Source organism: Tinamus guttatus, unplaced genomic scaffold (genome assembly GCF_059628265.1).
Source record: "Tinamus guttatus ecotype Peru unplaced genomic scaffold, ASM5962826v1 Tinamus_guttatus_pri_ptg000172l, whole genome shotgun sequence".
NCBI lineage: Eukaryota > Metazoa > Chordata > Aves > Tinamiformes > Tinamidae > Tinamus > Tinamus guttatus.
The window spans coordinates 1128808-1150187 of NW_028288706.1; the positions used below are offsets into that span (position 1 = coordinate 1128808).

Below are 21380 nucleotides of genomic sequence, written 5' to 3' on the forward strand. Positions count from 1 at the left end.
CTCGAAAAGCTCTGCTTAATCTTCAGTCTCTAACATCCCTTTTGAGATTATGGCCAGCTCCTTGTCAAACCTCCGCTTCCCCGGGCTCCTTGGGAGGTTTCAGACGTCACTGCAGGTCCCTCGGCAAGACAGAGACCTGTCCAGAGCACCAGTGACGGCAGAGCGCTCTCCTCTCCCCAGCTCCCTTACATGAGGCTGGAGATATGTCCCCTCCGGGTGTATTGTACTGCCCTCTGCTCTCGCCTGAGCACAAGTCTGCACATTAAAGTATCTCTTAATGTGCTGGCTGGTGTGGTCACACGTGCCCAGGGTGGTAGGAGACGTGCACAGCAACACAAATTAGAAACGTCTGCTCTCCCACACAAGCCACCAGCAAGCGACGCAGGTGCAGCAGGGCTGTAGCCACCCTGCCATGCCCCACTCGAGCAGGGGAAAGGCCAGGGCTGGAGAACATCTCTGCAGCCACCAAGCTCTCACAGAAGCTGCACGCACCTAAGGGAGCAGAAAGCCTGTCTCCATCCAGAAAAGCTCAGCTCAGATACAATTTCAGGTCTGTAACAACATTCCCCACTGCTCCTTGCTTCCTAGTTGAGCTTCAAAGGTGAGCAGGCAGCAAACACCACTTTCCAAGCCGTGGGCTGGCTGCAGGGGAGGCAGCGGCATCGAGCCGCACTAGAGGAAATCGGAGGATGCGCTGGCACGTTCCCCACCGCAATCGCCTTGACGAGCGGACGGCAGCAAAGGGGCCAAGCTCTGCACTAGGTACATCCTCAGGACGAGGGTTTGAAGGCTGGGGAGAATTCAGACTGCTCTGGTGGGGAAGGGATGGCTAAAACAGAGCCCTTGCTCGGGAATGGGAGGAAGGGCAGTTGAGGCAGCCCAGGCCGCTGCCGCGCGCTCCGGCCGGAGCGCAGTCCTGGAGAGACCCCTTGCAGCACCCGGCTGCTACTGCACCGCAGCCCAGCCCAGCGCCCGCGGCAGGACGGGTCTGCGGGCGATGCCGACACCTGTGCATCTCGAGCAGCACGGCTGGCAAGCTCCACAGCACCCGGAGCGTGGCATCCAGCACAAAAATGCCATCTGCAGAGAGCCACTACGGTAATCTGCTCCCAGCTCTGCACTCGAGTCCAACTGCTGGTTCTTTGGGTCTAGAAGAAGCCCCAGTGGTGCCCAAAAGGATCCTATTAGGCCCCAGCATTACTGTGCGTGAATTTATTTGCAGGGCAAGTACGCTAAAGCAGCAAGCCTGCAGTTGTGAAAGCACTTTCTCTGGTGACACGCACCCATAATTAATGACAGGCATTTGGGGTTGTGTTTTTCCAAGAGCTGCACCAGTAACGCAGGGCACTTCCCCGCCTCAGGACAAGATGATCCCAAACCTGCAGATCCTGAGCTCAGAGCTGCCACAGCACCAACCAGATGCACAGACCTACCAAGAACCACAAAGAAAGAGCCACAAGAAGAGGTGAAGAGGTTATATGAACTGTGAAGAAAGCGCTGGATGCAACATGAAGCTGACTTGAGAAGGACATGAGGACCTAAAAGCCACAGTTCTTGCACACAAACCAAGAAATGAGAAGGAAATCAAGATGACAGAAGTACCAAATAGGGCACTTTGAGGCTACTAGAACAACTTCTGGCTGCTCAGACCACTGACTAGAAGCAGAGGAGGACACTCATGTCCTTCTAGCACACCCATGTCACTGTTATACACCGTTCTTGGGAAGACACAGTCACTGAAATGCAGAGCAGACACCTCCCTGCCCAAGCAGGAACGGTGACCACCTCCTGGGTCCTGCCAGAGCAGCACTCACCTGCACAGAACAAGCCAGCTAAAGCCTGGCATCTGCCCCCACGCTCATTCTCCACCAGCTGGAGAAGCATTTTAAAATAAGCATTTTCTTGCGCACCAACTTCAAATAGCACAGAATGCAGTGCATGTTTTTAGTCTAGCCCAGAGAACTGAGATAAAATTGAAAGTTGGCAAAGGGCCTCAACATCCCTCCTTCCCTACCCCAACACTTGAGTCATTTCAGGTTGTGCATTTTGATGCTCCTTTCCCAGGAGCACAATGCTAACGTGCCAGAGGCTGCAAATTAAGCTTTTTTTCACCCCACCATGTAACAGCTGTTGCCAGATGTTCCACGCACTATCTTTGATGTGGCTCCAAGACTGGCTCGCTTCCCCTCGCTAGGTGCCTGCAGGCATCTCCGCTGAATCCGGACGGCTCCTTAGCAAGGCAAAGCCAGCAGAGGGAGCAAACACTGCGGGTTTGGAGGCAAAGTGAGGTGGTTTTTAATTAGGGCACTTGCAGGTTTGAATCTAGAGGCTCTTTCCCAGGAGTTTGCATGAAGTTATTTGGGCAGACGCCAGTAAGAGCAAAAGGAACACGCACCACACATGCTCTTGTAACAGCCTCTCGGAAAAACGACACACTGCCTGCAGACACCCAACTTGCAAAGGGCAGGGTCCAAATAAAAAGCAGAGGAAAGCACATCCTTCAGCAATAAACATCTTTTGGATGCAGATTCACTGGGCCCTGTGGATGCCGCTTGCTTATTTTGAGGCTCTTTCAGAGGTGACTGAAACGCTGCACATCTCTGCAAAACCAGAAGCCCTGCAGCTGCTTTACAAGCCAATGCATTTTTGTCCTGTATTAGCTACTCAAAAAATACACAAGTTATGAAGAGGTTTGAGACAACTGTCAAGTACTTTCCCTTCCAAAAAGCCTCTTTGCTACGTCAGTGCTCACTGCTCTCAGGCAGGAGGGACCACGCGCTCCCTCGCTGCTGGAGGGATGCTCCCGAGAGCAGGAGTGTGGCTGGTGAAGGCTGCTCGGGGGCGCCCAGGCCAGGCAGGCTGCACAGGCAGCATCGTGCACGTCCCAGCGGGTCTGGGTGCATCGAGATTTTCAGCTCTAGGGGAGGATTTGCAAAGAGGCAGACATATTCTTCGCCCATCACTTCTCCTACTTAATGCTGGACTCCCAAGAAGGGCTCAGTGAGGGTGTGTATGATTTGAGGGATTAGTGTTGATGCAGAAGAGATGGATCAGCAAATAAGCTCTCTCAAACCTTGAACCAACTGCTCCTTTAAGGCATCCGAATTCCCTTACATAGCGCAGTTGCTCCCTGCTTTCCCTCCCGGGATCTTCTCCATCATTGCGGACGGTGCTCTTGGAGTTTGTAAAATGCCAGCCCTGGATCACCCTAAGCTTTCCACACGAATGTGCTGCCTTGCAGAGCTGCCTTTGGACCCGAGCATACACGGGTCATGGACACGGGCTCCTTTGACCATCTCCAGCATGGCCAGGAGCCAGCCAGCTGAGCAGGACACCACGAAGGTATCTCTCCAGCTTCAACATGTCCGAGGCAGCCCGCGCTTCGCCCCTTTTCACATATCATCTGCAACAGAAAGGAAAATTCACGGCCGCGCTCACATTTGCTGCAAGGAAAATAGATGCTGCCTGTCACCAGCTCCCAGCGGCTGTGAAGCATCGCGGCGGCTGGAAGTGCTGGGGTGTCCAGCCATGCTCTCCAGCGGAGCTGCCGCTCACCCCGTGCACCCAGGGTTTATCCCCACCTGCACCCATTGCACAGGCCCTTGGTGGCGGTTTCATCTAGAGACAGACGGGTATTTCCGAGCCACCCTGGCAGTTCTCCTGGCAGCTCTGCCCAATCTTCTCCCTTGCTGTTCATATCCTCGCTGCTCCCCATGTCCCTGCCGCAGCATTTCCTTGCCAATGCTGCACCCTGTCGCCCGATCCCTTCTCGCCCACCCCAGAGACTGTAAATCTCTGCCCCACTGCCCAACAGGCACCCACGCTGCATGCCTGGCGACAGCTCTGCCCTGGGAAATCCAGCTGCGAGCAAGAACAAGGGGAAAATCACTATCCCCAAACAGGAGATGAGCTCAGGAGCTACGCGCAGCTTCCCAGAGGCTCCAGGAAAACAAGTCTCTAAGAGCCGGAGGGCAAACCCTCGGGCCCGGCAGGTTGCTGGCATCTCCAGCATTCCGACTTTGCTAAACTTGGGGCCTTTTCCTATTCTTGCTGATGAATCATCCATCATGCACAATCACCAAGAAAACATTTGAAAGTTAAGCCTAAAGCTCCCCCGGAAGCTGGTTCAAGGATCAGAAGCGCTAGACTGATACCCACAAACCACTCAGAAGTGGTGCCTGTAAAAATAGGAACTCCAGCAACCTGAAATTTGGACCTTTAAAGCAGACAAAAATAGGGTTTCATGTCTCTCCCTGAAAACCATCTCCAGATCTGCCCTGTGAGCAGACAACCAGCACAGCGGGTGCCCGATGGCGCCCTGCAATCCTCCCCCCGCGCGCGGGCATCACGGCTACACGAGCAACACATCAAGAGCTCTTCAATCCAGCAAGATCCCTCTGCCGCGACTGCCGTAGCATCGGGAGCGGATGCAAATGAAACGGGGAGGGGGGGAAGGGCTTTATCTTTGCTCTGCTTCACAGATGCCCGGAGCACAGCAGACACCCTGACGTGCCAGCATCCATCTTAGGTGACAAGGACGGAGGTTCGGGGTGAACCCCCAGGTTGTCCACGTTTGTCCACCTCTCCTCCACCGATCTGTGTTGCTGTGACACCAGAGCAATGCCCTTGAGGCACCGAAACCTTTCCAGGGTATGGATGGAACAGCCCATTCTACCCACGAAAGCCCTGGGGAGGCTGCAGTTGGGTGGAACTATGCAGAATAAGGCTCCTTTTGGGGGAATGTAAACTAAAATGGGGCAGAGGGAAAGTCAGTATTTGCCCATCTGACATCTGTCCATTGCAAGCAAGCAAGCTCTCGGAGGCATTTGCAAGTATCAGAGCAGCAAAGCTTGGTATCAAATGCCTGAGGCACCTAATAAACCCCTAGAGGTTGCCTCGAGTTTTCCCTGGCACAGCCTGGCACGGAGCCAGCCCTCGTTGTGGGGGGAAGCGCCAGGCGGTGCTGCCTGGCCCCGCTCTGCACCTCGGGGAGCCACGGTCCCAGGAGCGGGGCCGGCCGAGCGCCCTCGCTGCTCGGTCACCGCGGCTGCCGCCGGCCACAGGGAGGGCGAGCAGCGCCGCGCGGCCACGAGCGGCCGCCCCTGCCCTCGCTCGCCGCGTCGCGCCGAGGCTCTGCAGACTCGCCAGGGCCGCGAGCGTAGCCCCAGCAACTGGCATCACGCATCACCCAGCAACAGCGCTCAGCGCCCGGTGAGGCGGGTGCTGCAGCGGCGGCTCCCGCTCCGCCGGCCGACGCTGTGCACTGGTTTCAGCCCAACCTGAGGGGCACTCACAGCCCAAACCGGGACATCAACACGTCACATGGACACGGGGTGAGGACACTTCCATGCAGACCGTCCAACTGCTGTCCTCACAGTGCCCATCAATGACCTAAGAGGTTTCTGGACTGATCATCAGTCCATGGGAATGGGAAAAGCTGGACGGACATCTGTGCACAAGAACAGGCAGCTGCTTCCTCCTAGAGCTCAGTCACTCCTAGCGACTTCAGCGAGTCCTGGATCTGATCAGGTTTCCATCACAAACAGAGCTTCCCTCCTCCGGCAGGTTTTACAATTCCGGTTATCCATTTTCTCCTGCCTTGCCAGCTTTAAGGGAAAGATGCCCTGGTGCCCAGGTCAAAGGGCACCAGCTGCTCCTTCTCAGGGAGCAGAGCTATCCGTGCTGTTGACTTCAGAGTTCTTCTTATAACCTCAAAAAGCAGTGGGCAACACAAAAATAACTGCCCTCATCATAGAGCACTTCAGATCCCAAAGGGAAAAAAGGAAGGGCAAGGCAGAGCTCGCTGCTCCTCCACCTGATTTTTTTTTTTTTTTAATGATTTTAATGATTTTTTTTTCCTTCAACTGATTCATTAGTTCTTAAACCAATTCATGCCCCTGGTAAAGTGAGGGATCTGAGCGAGTGTGAAAGGCAGCTGTCAGAAGCAATCAAGGGCTCCTCTCCTCCTCAAAGGCAGGAACTTCACCAATGTCACAAGCCTCAGAGGAGTTGAACAGAAAGTCATATTAGAAAGAAAACTTGTTCTGACACTCACAAAAAAAAAAGGGGGGGGGGATTCATTTAAAATTCAAGCTATGCAAATTCACATAATCTGCACCAGCAGCTGCGCCGGTTGCCGGCAGTGGGACGGCGCGCACAGGCCAGCAGCTACACAGCCGGGACATCCATCCTTCAGCAGAGCCTCCACCCTCACTCCGAGGGGCCTTCCACAGGCTGCTGCTCACTGCCCCGGGCACGGAGGGACCCTGCATCCTCTCGGACCGGGCCTCTTGGGGCAGGACTCCCTGTGCGTGCTCCATGCTGACGGAGATGCACGCCGCCTCCCCAGGGAGGACAGCAAGCTCAGCCCTCAAGCGTCTCCACCTGGACTACAATAAATGGCCATTTTACATCACATGGAGCAGCTCTGACGCCCAAGACTGACGTGAAGCCTTCATCAAGTGCAGTCAGCTAAACCACTGCAATTGCCCAGAAGTCAGGAGGAACATCGAGGATCCTACAGCACACAAGGCTTCACAAACAAACAAGCCAAGCCAGAACCTGTGCATCCAGATAGGTACAGGATGCAGGGTACGTGGCACAGGAGGTGTTCCTGCAACAGCTCTACCCCAACCTCCACACTACAGTCCCTCAGAAACCCTGATTCATCCGGATCCTCTCCCACAGCAACTTCCCGAAGCAGGAAGCTGAGCAGCTGCATTGCACAGCGAAGGCATCTCAAACTGTCAGCACAGAAAGAGCGAAGCTAGAAACTTAATGCTACGAGATGGCTAAGCGCAACAGCCCAGAAAAACGGATCAAGCTTTAGATATGGGCTTTTCTAAAAGGTTCCAGATGAGCCAATGTAGAAGAGGCAAATCTCTTCTCAGTGCTCTGCTACGCCTGGGGAGAACAGCTCTCACCTGGGCTGACCTGCTCCATCGGCCATGATTAGAGTAGATCAGGCATCCCGTGATACGCCAGAGCAAAGCAGAAACACAGGTGAACCCACAAAACACCCAGCACATGGATGGAGAGCGATCATCGCCCTCAGAGGGCCTGCAGTCTGCTACTAGCTCACCGAGTCTCCAAGATCAGTGCCACAAGCCTCCTGCCCAGGTCAGCAGGACCTTCACTCTAGCTGTGTGGGCCACACTGGTCCACACCAACCCAAGTCTCAGCTAGTGAGCGGCCAGCTCGACTCCTGCAGCCCTGCTGCCTCCAGGTCTCCATCAAAGGACCCCCTCAAGCCCTTTCCAGGTTGACAAAGGCCACTCATCTCCATGGATATGACAAGATCACAATTCCTGGCTAACCAGTTTCATCTCAGCCTGCAGCGATAACGTTTTTACCTATTAAAACAAACCAGAGAGGAAACAGCAGAAAAGCAGCCTACAAGAATCTGTTCCCATTCCTTGATGGACAACAATCACCAGCTCTGCGACAGGTGCTGGGGTGCTAAAGGTCTGTGCTCAGTCTCAAACCACTGGCAGAAGCTCTAGGGAAGTCCAAGGCCCAAAGGAGCCGAGCCCCAGGCAGCGCAGAGAGTGGCAGGGAGCGAGCTGGCACCATCAGGAATGGGGACAGCAGCCCGTGTCTGCTCCAGGAGCCCACCTCTCCTTCAGGCAGCTAAGCAGGAGGACGTTCTCCCAAGCAGCTCCTTCTACAAACAGACACAGAGCCACGACCAAGCCATTTCAGCTACCCTTGAGGGAGAAGGGAAGGGAGTTCATTAATTATTGAGTTCCAGAAGACATGAGGAGATGGAAGAAGAAACATCCAGAGCACATCTGACCTGGTGATCTGCCCCTGCTACTGACTGCACCTTTACAGCCTTTACTCCACTCCCAGTAAGAAAGAGATGGTCCCAAGCCCTGGTGCCTGTCACGTCTCATCAGAAACAGGTCAGCCACGCTGATGTGAAGAGATTCAGTGTTTTCCTAGACAAGAGCTCTGCAGTGCTACCCCGTCCCACCACGTGTGTTACCCCCAAGAGCACAGGACAAGCAGGGTCTAGATTCGCCTCTCATCTCAAAACCACTAAGAGAATTGGTTTCATGTTGCAGCTCTGAAGTCAGGCCAACTGCTCACTTGGTTGGGCCAACTGCTTCCACGTTTTTTGTTCACATCAACGCTGTAAAGAGGCTATGGATAACAGATCCCATCAGAGACATTTCCAGAAGAGGACCAGTTCCCAAAATCCACCTCTGAGCAGCCTCCTTTCCCTCCCACGCTCCTGTGGGCACAGTGAGCACTACAGAAGGACAGAAAAGCAGGTCTCCATCCCTTACCGCACAGCAGGTCTGCTTCATTCTGAATACATCCGATGCCCATTAACCCTTCATGAGATACTCCAGCCTGTTTCTGCTCTCCTCCATCACGACAGCTTTCACCGCTTCCCAAGTCCACAGCAAGTCCTGCACGTGTGGTTCATGGAGCACAGCCCACAGCACTGGGATCATAACCAACTTCCAAGGAAACGGTCACCACAGTCACCCATTGTTATAGTAGGCAAACAAGCACCGAGGCAAGACACACGTCCCGACGGGTGAGCACGAGTGGCCTCACTTTGCCACTCTGTGGCTCTCAGCCTTGTGTTGCTGTTTGCAGACAGCTCCCTTTGTATCATGTCCTCACCTGTTTCCAACCAGCATCAAGTACTTTTCAGAACAAGGACACCTGAGCCTCTCATTACAACCTGCAGCCAGTAATGAGGCAAGTAGCAGGCCATATGAACCACCTGTATCAGGTGTCTCTTGAAAAGAAAAAGCCTCAAAGCCCATTAAACTTGGAACAGATCCCTCCTCCTAACCTGCTGCAGAGCCAGGCTGGTCCTGCAGCCTGGCTAGTGGATCCATCCCAAAGAGCCAGGAAAGCCCAAGTGGCCTCAATACATCAATTCTGGCTTCACACAGAGACCAGCTCCTCTCTTGGCCCCTCAAGACGTTTCAGGTAGACCCTCGAGGAGGCCAAATTGCAAGTGTGGATAAGGCAGAGGACAAGGGTACAAACTCATTACTACTGTAGACCTCATTTCTTATTTTAAACTGCTGTCTACAGGGCTATGGAAAGAAATATCATCATATCACATGTTACCTAACCAAGCAAGAGCCACCTCCAAGCCAGCAAAACTCTTGCAGGAGCATTTTGACCATAGGGAATGGGTCAGGGTTGTAAAGTCTGCCACACCAGGCAAGAAGGCTTTCTGGCATGACATGGGCAAACACTAGATGAAGCAACCGAGCTGCTTCACCAGGCTAGAAAGACCTCTTTCCCTTTTTTTTTTTTTTTTGGAAAATGCTTTAAATACCTCCTCAACACGTTACTGTTTGAGGAGATGCAGTGTTGGGCTTCGGCAGGCGATGGATGGCTGCAGAGGTACAGAAGGAGGTACTCACAAACTGCCTCCGGAGCTTGGTTCTGACGCGCTCGGCCTTCGTCTCAGCCGGGTGGATGGCGTAGCCGAGGGAGCCCAGGTGGTTGTCGACCGACAGGCTTTTCCGCATGTAGAAGGAGTGCGCGCGGAAGTAGCTGAACGGAGCCTCGTCCACCGCCGTGCGGAGCCGCAGCTGCAGGGCAGGGCTCCCGGGGGGCTCCATGCAGTCGTCCTCCAGCCGCCAGGCCTCTCCTGGAGGGGACAGAGAGATCGTGACCATCAGAGTGGCAGCACAGGGATGCTGCTCCCTCCTGGGCACCGTTAGTCCCAACTTCAGCCTTCCCACACAAGGGGAAGTGGGACTGGGTACCAGGAGAACGCACCCACCTCCAGCCTGGACAGTCTGGCACCTTTTCCAAGGCACCTGGATCTGCAGGAAAATTAAAGGGTGGATTGGCTGTAAAGTTCGTTTGCTGGAAGGGATTCAGAAGACACCTATCTGCCCCAAGGCCTTCTGGCAGCATCTGGCCTTCTGTGGCTTTGCACTGAACGAGGCAATCAGAGTCAGGGCCTCCAGGCTCTACTGCTATATAAATAGTTACTTATAATAATCAAAAGACCAAAATCCTAATGCTTTGCAACTTCCAAATTATTTAATTCTAATAAGTTTATCCTATTAGAAAGGCCTTAATAAAGAAATCAAGCACTTCACTTATTTTTCACTACCCCACATCCAATAACACGTACCACGTTACCTGCTGCTGCTTAAAGAAAACATTGGTATTGGGAATAAAATACCTTCAACTGCAGCTGCGTACAGTTCTTGTCATTAATGCTACATGCTCATAAAATTCCTCTCCCACAAGTATTCACATGCTTTTTAATTGGGCAGCTATAATAAATCTCTGCTTTGTGAGTAGAGAAACTGAGGCACGGCAAATGTGCTAACCTACATGAGGACTCACTGTCATCTCCTCCTCCAAAAAAATAAAAGCGCTTTCCCTTTACGCCACTGCCAAGAGCAAATCAACAGCAAAACCCAGGACAGAAACCAGATCTCTGGACTCCAAGTGCTGCATGGCCTCACGTCAACAGCCCAGTCTGGCACTTCTGCAAACCCCAGAGCACAGAAACTTGCTGCCCCCAAGCTCTCCCTCCTGGGAACTCGGCTTGGGATGCAGCGGGAGAAGGCAGCTATAGGAGAGGGCCCTTGCTCACACCCCGAGCTGGCAGCTGGGAACAAGGGCAGGCCATATTTCATTGCAACAAAGCGGAAAAATAACAAAACATGACAGTAAACGTCTCCATAATATCACTAGTCTGCTATTTTTCCGAGCAGTTGGATACCACATGCTCTTCATAGCCAGTTTTGGCTGTACAGCTGGTAGACAGCGGGCTTCCCGCTTCCCTCTGCCCCTGTCCACACACCCCACCCAAGCCAAAAAAAAAAAATCACTTCTTGATAGCCATAAGGAGGAAAAAGTAAAATACTTCTTGCTCCGTTCTTGGGAAAAGGCTTGATTATTAGTGGCCAGGATGCAATGCAAAAGGGCACCTCACTAAATTGACTCCCTCCTCGCAGTTTATTCCCAAAGCAAGACCATCTGCACCCACTTTCTTAAGAATCCCACATCTCCTAGCAGGACGGCCCCAACCCTGCTAAGCCTGGGATGGGGAGGAATAAAGTCACAGACTTGAGCACAGATCAAGGCCCCTATGGTTAAAACCTGCCTCAAAACAAGTGAACTCCAGTTTACCCGAGCAGTCCATGGGCTTGGATTGGATAGAGGAGCATTGGAGGAAGGCAGGAAAACGAGTCATGGCAGCCTCACAGCAGCTCAAGGTTTATTCTGCTTTTGCATTTGAGTCTGTTCCCAACCTTTCCAGGGCTCTTTAAGGGACCAAGACAGATTGCAGTGAACAAAGTCCTGCCGATGACTACGAATGCAATGAACCTAACCCAGATTCAGGATGGGGCTGAGAGCATAAGAGGAGGGAAAAAATAAGAGACTTTAGAAATGCTAAAAGACACAGACTGAAAGAAGAACACTACGTAGGATCTGAGGGTTTATTTTTTTTCCGCTGTTGTTTTAGCCCTGTTTTAAGTCCACTAAGCTACTGCTCCTCTCCAAACGTCAACGCGTGCAGCACAGGAACTGCCATGTGAAAGCTGTGATTATTCAATGCATAAACACGTCAATCCCAGCGCCGACTCAGACTGCCGCCGTATGATAACATTGTTCTGGGAAAGCAGCAGGAAGCGCCGTGACAGAAACCTCTGCACCGAGCGGGGGGAAGCAAACTCTGGGTTTCTTTTCCAGCAGCACCTATGGATTTTGCCTCTGCACCCAAGTCACGTGCTCAACCAGGAACTGGCCGAACCGTCTCGCAGTTGAGAGATCTCAGCCCGCAGAGGCACCAAGGCTGTCCCCTGTTGTACCCAGCACTGCTTTGCTACACAGAACTGGGGAGAGCCAAGTCCACAGGCTGATTTTAGCCCAGCTGGGAAAGGAGCAACAAAGGGCACCAAACCCCCATGACCTGCTCCATTGCATGGGACACCTCTCCCAAGGAGGACAGGGAGGGTTCAGGCTGCACAGACACACAGGGCCTCAGTCTCACGTGGGTTTGCCTACCTTGGTCTCCCTGGACTCCAAGGCATCCTGCATAGCTACAACCTTCCAGGAACAATCCTACAACCCTCATCTCCAGGGGAAGGGCTAGGACTTCTCCTCCCCTAAGCACAAGCAGGAATCACAGATGGAGCCAGATGCCGGAGCAGGACCTTCTCTCCCCCCAGAAGCTCTTCCACCTGCTGAACGAGTTTGTTTCCGATTTCTGCCAAACTCAAGGCAAGCAAAAGATGAAGCCTAGAGAAGTCAAGGGGAAAGATTAAGAAAAGACTAAGAATCACTGGAAGAAGCAGTGTCAGGGACCAAAATAAGCCTATGAGACTACAGGTTAGCTGTTCTTAGGTTTTTCCACCTTAAAACTTCTCATCTCTGCTGCTCAGAGCTATGCCTGGAAAAACGGCACCTCCAAGAGATTAAGCATCCTCTTGGGCTTGACAAAAGCTACTTCTGCAGAAATCTTTCTTCTTTCTATTTAAAGCACTGGGAAGACAGAAGAACATGTATCAAAGGATGGACCAAGCACCAAGGACACAGCTGACCGACTCTCAGTTACTTCCCCTCTCAGCACGGTCCAATCCCTCAGTGTGCATATGAGCAACACAAGGCTTTCCTCAGCATTAATACCATGAGCTGGTGGAAAAAAGGTCCTTCTGTTCCTCCTTTGGATGCTGGGGTTGGCACATTGCCCTGGTACTGGGTGGAAGTCAGACAGCTTGGAGTCTTCTTAACTCAAACAGCATGTCACGAGAGAGAAGAGCATGGAAAACAGCACCACCATCCAACTGAAAGCACAGGATGGAGATCTTTGCAAGCAAAGCTGTTCCAGGAGGCAGCCATATGCCCATCAGAAGTTCAACAGACTTGCAAGGTCGCCACTCATCTCCAATTTGGGCAAAGCAACCAAAAGCATTATTCATGTGAGTATTCCAGAAGTTTCCTCCAGGGTCCTGGTCTGCTCAAACTCTGCTACCCTATTTCTGCTTCTTTAATTCCCTCCTTTAGGCATAATTCCAAATAAACTCACACCAAGCATGCTACCAGATAGCATTTCCCCACACACACTTTCACAGTAGCTTCTGAAGAGCTCAGCACATTGCACGAGGAGGAGAGGCCAGAGAAGAGGTAGAGGTGCTCCAGCATGGACTGCTCCTCCCAGGTGCAAGGCTGGGTGAACTATAACGGGTCAGATGCGACAAAAACCCCACGACGTCCCATGCAGGCTGGCAGCAGCAGCTGCAGGCGAACATCAGCTAACTTCTGCGTGCTGCCAGCATGCAGGAAACCTCTTGGCAGGCTGCAAAATGAACGACCAAAGGGATAATCATTTGTTACTGCCCCTGTTCCACCACGACCTCTTCACAGAATGGATAAGGTTGGAAGGGATCTCTGGAGATCACCCAGTCCCACCCCCTGCTCCAGCAGGGACACCCGGAGCAGGGGCACAGGGCGGCATCCAGGTGGGTTTGGAGATCTCCAGAGAAGGAGCCTCCACAGCCTCTCTGGGCAGCCTGTGCCAGGGCTCTGGCACCCTCACAGGAAAGAAGTTCTTCCTCACATGGAGATGGAACTGCCTGGGTTTCAGCTTGTACCCATGACCCCTTGTCCTGTCACCAGCCACCAGAGAGAAGAGCCTGGCCCCTACTCCCTACACTCACCCCTCAGGTACTTGAACATGTTGATCAAATCTCCTCTCAGCCTCCTCTTCTCCAGGCTAACCAGGCCCAGCTCACTCAGCCTTTCTTCACACGACAGATGCTCCAGTCCCTTCATCATCATTGTCGCTCTGCTCTGGCCCCTCTCTAGAAGCTCCACGTCCCTCTTGTCCCGGGGAGCCCAGAACTGCCCCCAGGGCTCCAGGTGCCTCCCCAGAGCTGAGCAGAGGGGCAGGATCCCCTCCCTCACCTGCTGACGAGGCTCCTCCTGCTGCAGCCAGGAGCCCATGGGCCTTCTTGGCCACGAGGGCACGTACATTGTTGACTCTTGCTGCTATTGCCATCTTGTTACATCCCAGGTCTCGCAGCCATGGGGAATCCCAAGTAAACCCAAGAGCGCTGCTCCAGGTGAGGGTTGAAGGACAGACAGGCAGAGCTCAGAGCTTGTCACGACCTAAGGCACCACCACTGTCCCGGACAGAACCTCACTGCATGACTATTGCAAGTTTTCTGGCAGGGAGCAACAAGACTGGGCCCACAGGACACCCAACCACCTGGCTTGCTGAAAGAGAAAAAAAATGGTCTGTTTCAAGAGAAGAGAGTTTGGCAGGGTCACCAGCCACAGGCTCAACCCTTGCCACCCTTAGGGACTCCAGCTCCTCTGCAAGTATGCAATACCTGCACAGGGGCCTGCACCAGACAGCCCTCAAGCAGGAAAGGTCTCCTGTGGCCTCCTACAGAACAGGACACCTCCCCCCTCTACCACTACAAAGGCTGGAACCATGGGACACAAACAAGAGACCAGGGAGTCTACCCTGACAGCCCAAAAAGAGGTACCAAATGCTATCTAACCCAAAGGAGATAATTTCTACTTTTCTTTGCATTTTTTTCCTGTTTCCAGACATCCATACAAGCCAAGGAGCATCTTTAAGCCTATCTCAAAGACAATCTTCCAAATATAGTTCCCTGCTTCTGCTAGCCAGAGAAGTCAGCAGTCCCCTTTCGCCCACCTTCAATAGCAAAGAGCAGCACCTTTTCAAAGCAAACTCACAAATTCTTTGGCACAAGGATCTCGGTGCCCTCCTGAAACCTTTCAGCCAATCTCTCCTTCCTAAATAGCTGCAGGACCTCTTCTTTCTGCAGCAACATATGGAGAACTCCTTAGTCTCCTGTACCATGAGGTGCTTCTTCCTTGGCCATCTGCTCCAAACGGCACATCGCACTGCCAGTCCCACTTTGTGTCCCCAGGGGTTAACCTTGTCCTAGGTCTTCCTCCCTACATCCACACTCAGAGATCTGCTCTTCCAATCTGAAGGGCTGAAAGAGGAAATATGGGCCCTATGTGTGCTGGATGGAGCTCAGTAGGGTGAAGCAACGCACCAAAGAGCACTGCCACAAGATGGGCTGCTGCATGTTTGGGAGGACAGACTCAGCAAGGAATATTCCATATTAGCATCTCATCAGGACCTGTAGAAGAACACAATAAAAATCCCCACTCTACACAAAGCCCAAAGTATGCTACTAGGCTGGGGAACATTTGCTGCAATGTTCCCCAACCTTCCTCCCAGCCCGGACCACTGGAAGAAGAGTGCTCTGCCACTTCTCTGCTGCTGCTCCTCCTGAAGACCATCAACAGACGCCCCAAAGCCAGCTTATGCCATCAAAAAGCTGACACTTTTGAAAACCCATAAGTTGTGGAGGCAGTGATACAAGGCCAGGAGATGCAGTTCACCAGAAGACTCTGACCGTAATCGTCTTGATGAGTCAGGTTGCTCTCACGAGTTGAGTCAGCCTTCTGATCAGTGCAATGAAAGACAACAAGGTTTGAGTAACAGGCTCAAAGAAAGGCTGAGGGAGGAAGAAAGCAACTTCATAAAGAACAACTTGTTTCGAAGCAGGATAAATCCCACGTTCATTTGGGGGGTTTGGTGCTTTGCTTTTTTGGTTTTTGGTTTGGTTATGTTTTATCTCTGGAGAATTTCAGCAAGCATTTTGTGAAGATTCTGAAGGTCCCCAAGCCAGAACCGTGCCCCAACATCGTGACACTCACCAGCAGAAGGCACTGTACACCCTTTCTGGCTGTCAGACAGCGAGTGTTTCTTGTAGGGTTTCTGCTCTGGCATGTCCTCCCTGTAGGGCTTGGGCTCCAGGAGGGGCAGCCTGCTCAGGACCGGGGACTGCGGGATGCTGGGCAGCGTCCGCGACTTTCCCAGGAGGGGCCTCTGCAGCTTTCTATCCAACGACCTTGAAGAGAAGAAAAAAAACACATGACACATCCATTTGAGCAGGTGAAAAGACGTTCCTGAGGGCAATGTCCCCTGCAAGACACTTCCACGGCACACGACATTGTCACTGGCCAGAGCTGTTCCCATCCCTGAATGCCACCCTTGGTTCACAAAGCTGCAGCTACTTCAGCCCAGCCTTCTCCCTTTGTCAGAGTATTTTAAGTAGGATTTTCATCCTGAGCTGCAAAATACTATCAGCAGAGGCAACACAAAGCACATTTTACACTTCTGGCCACCTTAAATTTTAGGGATAATCTGAATTAAACAAATACATGAACTAGAGGTTCAAGACTGAAAAATGATCTGAATTACTGTTAATAAACTACTACTCCTGAGTCCAAGTTGGCTTTGGTGGGAAGTCAGGAAGTAGAGATGCTTGTGAGGAGGGCCTGGGGTGACAGGGGGGACTCACGCTGCAGAGACGCTGTGAAGGCTCCCAAGGCTTCAGAAACACACGCGCAAGGTCTCTGCACGGTCAAAACTCAACAACCTACCAGGTTCAAAAGCAACAGGGATGATCAACACACACACATGCACACTCAAAGTGTGATTTGTTTTCCTTTCTGTCCCCCACTGCCACAGGTTTGTGTCACATATTCCCCATCTTAAAGTGACTGAGTAACCCCCCAGCAAAGGGAGGGGGCTATGCAAAAGGCAGCTTTCATATCTTTGGATGGTACAAAGATCTCCCTCACATTTTCATCTGAAATCCAATTCATAGCTCATTTATACTCGCTTGTTCTGGAGCTAATATTGACCTTTAGCTTAAATAATTATTTTTCCCTCTCTAGTGCTTACTCCCAGGATTAATTTCCATTACACAGGAGTTAGATCCCCTTTTGGCCTTCATCTTGCTAGGCTGATTAAGCCAAAGCCTTGCAGCCTCCTCTCATAAAGGAGCTCTGATCCCAGATGCCTTCCTTGCCTCGTGCCAGCCCGCTCCGAGGCCCCAGGCACCGCGCAGGACGGCACAGCAGCAACGCAGCAGCTCAGACCCGGGCAGGGCAGCTGAGCGCTGCCCTCCTGCGCGGGATCCGCGCCAGCTCTGCTCCTCTCAGCTCCTTCCCCACTGAGGATCTCCCAAATTCCCATGGGAAGTCTCTGCTTAACAGCTCCTAAACCAACAATCCAGCACTTGACTATATTTTATCTCATCTCCACTGATTCCTCAGGGTCATGCAGGGACAGGCTGCGCTGCAAGGGCTCCTGACCCTCGGAGGCTGCCTGTCACTACTGTGTTTATTACCATCATTTTTCTTTCTCTTTGCCTGCATGACAGCAGCCTCTGATCCGTGCTGGCATCCAAGGCAATTTACGGGCAAGCAGGGACACAAAGGCCACCACAGAGCGGCGGATTTGGTGATGATATCCCGCAGGATATTCAGCTATCGCAGGCACAACAACAGCCAGAAGCAGCATTCGGCCAGAGGGATCCACAGACCCATCCCTTCACCTCAGAAGCCTTTTACACAGGCAACACTATTAGGGAAGGGATGGGGAGCCCATTTGGAAATCGAGGTGTAGAGAGAGGGAATATTGGTTGGATTCATCCTTACTTTCCTGAACACTGATCTGGCCCCCCAGCCAGTCAAGCTGGATGTTCTCAATGGAGCAGGGAGCTGGCATCGGCTGCAGGAATGGCAGGGCCAGTGACCAGCCTGCTGCCACTGCCTTCCCTGTACCAACAGCAAAGCAAAATGCCTGAAGAGACACAAAATCAGAATTAGCATGCTAGGTCCTTACTATTTTAGCTAATACCTAATTACCTATCAGCATAACTCATTCTACTGGCACCAGACCGAAGAGACACAACTTAGCATATTGCTTTGCTGCATAAAGGAGTGCTGGGCTCTGCTGGAGTTCAAAACACCCCTTTCTTCCTGCACATAAATCCCAGTGCTTTTAATCACACCTGCATTTGGTTGTGGGATCCGCTGCAGAATAGCATTAGCATCTTAAACACTAACATTGCTCTGTGCTCACAGTGCCTCTCTCTCAAATTGCATTTGGGAAAAAAAGGAAGAATTTGCACTTTAAGAGCAATTTTTAGGCTGAGCAGCTACAGACAGTAATTTATATTGGGAAAAAAAGTAAGGAACAAAGACTACATGATAAGAAAAAAAATTGTTTTTAGTTGAAATCTGAATTTGAACTCCCAAGAAAACTTCAACTCTGTGTATTTACGATCCCCTCCACCGTTCCTCGGGCCTCGCCAGTAGCTGAGCATTAGGACCTGGTGTTGGGAAGTCACGTTGCATCTCCGTATGCTTCCTAAAGGGGCTGCAGAGCAACACAGCATCGAGGAAGCCACAACCCATTAGCGCAGATCCCCGTGGGGCGCGCGCCGTGCAATTAGAGAAGCTGCGACCAACGCTGCTACAGCCCATGAGCAGCTGCTGTTGGTGCGTTGGTGGAAGGGAGAGCCTGTAAGCGAGGGTTGACACGGGGGACAGCCTTCCAGCTGCATGCAGAACCTCAGCCAGGAGCTCAGCGACGGCTCCGTCGCTCCCAGCCAGCTGCCAAGTGGAGACGTGGAGCGAAAGCGCCACCGGGTTGAGTTCTCCTGCCACCGCATCTGAGGTCAGCTATAGGATGGCACACGGAGAAGCAAAAGTAGCTCAGCCTGTTAGAGGAGATTGAAGTCCTTCTCATTTCAGCTCCCAAAGAAAGCACACATGCCTATGCCCAGTGAGGAAAACCTATCCCACCAGCCCAACTTTCCAGAGCCCTTCTGCAGAAGGAGGACAGGACTGACAAATAGGTGAAATCATTCATTTCTGGTGTCTAGAGTTACACTAGCATCCGCTGGAGCCTCCGTTTCCAGTCCGAGCTTGCCACATTTGGCCGCGTCCTTCCTGGATGAACACTCCAGCGGCTGCGCTGCTGGCCCTGTGCAGGGCAAACAGCCTCACATCACTAATCACTCAAACCAAGAGCCCCCTTGATTCACATGGGTTTCCAGCGAACTCCCCAGGTGACAGGACCTCCTATCTCCCAGAAAGGCCTAAGGACGAGCCTCTGGAGACCCCAACTCCTGGGAATGGGGATGGAAGTCCTGGAAGCTTCACCTTCTGGAAACACAAACGCGCGCTGCTTCAGCTCTGGCATAAACGTCTTCCCTTCCCTGCTTCATCTACCCCCGGAGACCATAAACGGGCACTGCTGGAAGCAGAGCCGCTGCCCTGTGAGCCCGGCTCGCCGCGCGCGGCCGCCCTTGCCGTGCTCCTCGCCACGCTCCGCTCCTCGCCGCAGCCCTGCCTCGCCGCGCGCAGCCGTGCTCCCTGCTGCTTCACCACCCACCGACCCGGCACGGGCCTCCTTTCAGAGTCACTGGGACATAGCGGTTCTCTGCAGAGGCCAATGACCCAGCCACAGCTGGAGCCCTTCAAATCAGCCTGTTTCGCCCTCCCTCAGGCCAGCTTCCCAGAGCCAAGGGCAACGTACAGCCACACGGCCACAGCGACGGCCCCACACAGCGCCGGCCGCGGCCTCCGCTCTGCACCACGAGGCAGGCGATGGGAAGCGCTGATGGTGACACGGTCTCCTTCACCCCACCTGCACGGCGGCGGGACAGAGACCATCCAACCGAAGAAAAGGAAGTCTTGGGAGGACATCTGAAAGGTCATCTTGGGAAGAGACCTACAGACCCATAAAAAGCTTATAGAAAGATCTAAAGAGGGAGCAGTACCTCTGGGTAGAAGACAAGGCAGCCTAGAAAAAAAAACTAAGTTTAAGGAACACAGGCTTTGGGGTGTCACCAGGTAATCCTGCCTTCACATCAAAAGCAAAACCAAAGATACGTAGAACAGCTTCCTTTTCAGTTGACCACCACAGCGATGTGAGCTAGCTCCCCACCAGCCAACGCAGAAGCTGCAGAGCAGCACGAGCTCTTCTCTCAAATGCACCAGCTCCAGGACTGCTGCAGCTGGCCACATCCTTGCAGCAGGACCCGAGTCATCCAGAACCTAAAAGGCAAAGCTGTCCCACCTGAAAGCCAGCACAGCAAAGCCACCCATCCCCAAAACACATTTTTAAGCAGAAATGAGGAACAGCTGAGTCGAGCAAGGAAGATAACTATTTCAACAGAAAAGCAGCAGCTCCAGAGCACCACGGGCATCCCTGGAATCTCCTGCTAGCCAAGACCACGCCACTGCGCCCCGGTCCTTGTTCTTGTAACCGCTTGGAGATGGGAGGCACCGGCACAGGGGGCTGCCCGTGCAGAGCACCAGCGAGCTCCCCCAGGCACGAGGAGGTCGGTCACGAGATGCTTCTCGCTTCCCGATTCAACCCCAGCCTCCCCGCAAGCGGCTTCCCGCTGTTAGGAGGTAACGTCGGGCTCACAAGCGCAGGGAGCTGGCAGAAAACAGAGAGTCTTTTATCTGGCTCTAAAGTGGCTTCAAAACAAAACAAAACAGCCTTCAGCTCGCCGTTCAGAAAAACACAAGTGTGCAAAGCTCTAAAAATACCTTCCCTAAAGCTGGCAAATACCATGCTTTCAACCAGATGGCTTGCAAAAAGCTCCCTTTCCTGCCATCTCCTCTTGAAGGGCCCTTCTCCAGCAGCGACCAACACCCCAGAGCAGAGCAAAATGCCACCTTGCATAAGGAAACTAATTGCATTTCCACCAGGAAGGGTGATGAGGGCTTCGCAGAGCTCCAGAAGGTGCAGCCAGGAAGGGCACACATGCCATGGGCCAGGAGACATGAGAAGGGCCTTGGCAAGATGTGCCTGAAGTGGTACTTGGAGAGCTACAGAGCATCCGTTCCCTCCGCCACGCGCAGCCGTGCCGCGGGTGCCAGCCCCGCTTGCTGTGCCCATCGCTGTCCCCGTGCCCAGCATGCTGAACCAGGCCTGGAGACATCCCAGGGAAAAAAACAATTACCAAATTCCTATCCTAGCCTTGGCCTAGCAACTGCTGCCTCCTGGGCCTCCAGGACCATTTCCAGTGCTCAAAGCTGCTCCACTGTGAGCTGGTAGCTGTGGATGAAGGCACTCGCAGCGGCCACGGCGCAGTCCTCACCTCTGCTCAGGGAGGTCTGCACAAGCACCAAGGCAGCGGCTGCACGAGGTCAGAACAGGGAAGGGGACAAGGGCTCATGTGAAGCAGCACCAAGGCTGGCTCCTGGCTTAGCACCCAGCCCATACAAAGAAACCTCAATCACAGCAAAACACTGTCTCAAGCCACCTCTTCTTCCAGGGAAATGCATTTTACCTCCTTTCAGCAAACTCCTCTTAAGACCTGAGCTGGTCCAGATATCAAACCCAAGAGCAAGCACCAAACCAGGACGCCAGTCGTCATCGGGCTAAACAAGATGCCACCAAGCACAGCTCACCCGAGGCTGGTCACACAGCAGAGAGATGAACGCTGTATAGCTCCTATCTTGGGAATAAACACAATTATGGGCAACTTGGGAGCTGCAGCAGCCTGCTTCAT

The 21380-nt window shown here is 52.9% G+C and overlaps 1 protein-coding gene across 4 annotated transcripts in view; it reads right to left on the reverse strand.

The window, feature by feature from the left end:
- The window catches only part of LOC104578726 (ankyrin repeat and fibronectin type-III domain-containing protein 1), a 198532-nt gene that overhangs the window by 150790 nt on the left and 26362 nt on the right, over positions 1–21380 (reverse strand). For 3 of the 4 annotated variants that reach the window (XM_088523017.1, XM_088523016.1, XM_088523018.1), the window contains exons 2-3: positions 15712–15905; positions 9399–9628 (exon numbers count right to left, since the gene is read on the reverse strand). In XM_088523017.1, coding sequence (XP_088379143.1) covers positions 9399–9628; positions 15712–15905 — 424 coding nt within the window. Of the gene's footprint in view, positions 1–9398; positions 9629–15711; positions 15906–21380 lie in introns of those variants that run through there. The other variant, XM_088523019.1, reaches the window with a different exon arrangement.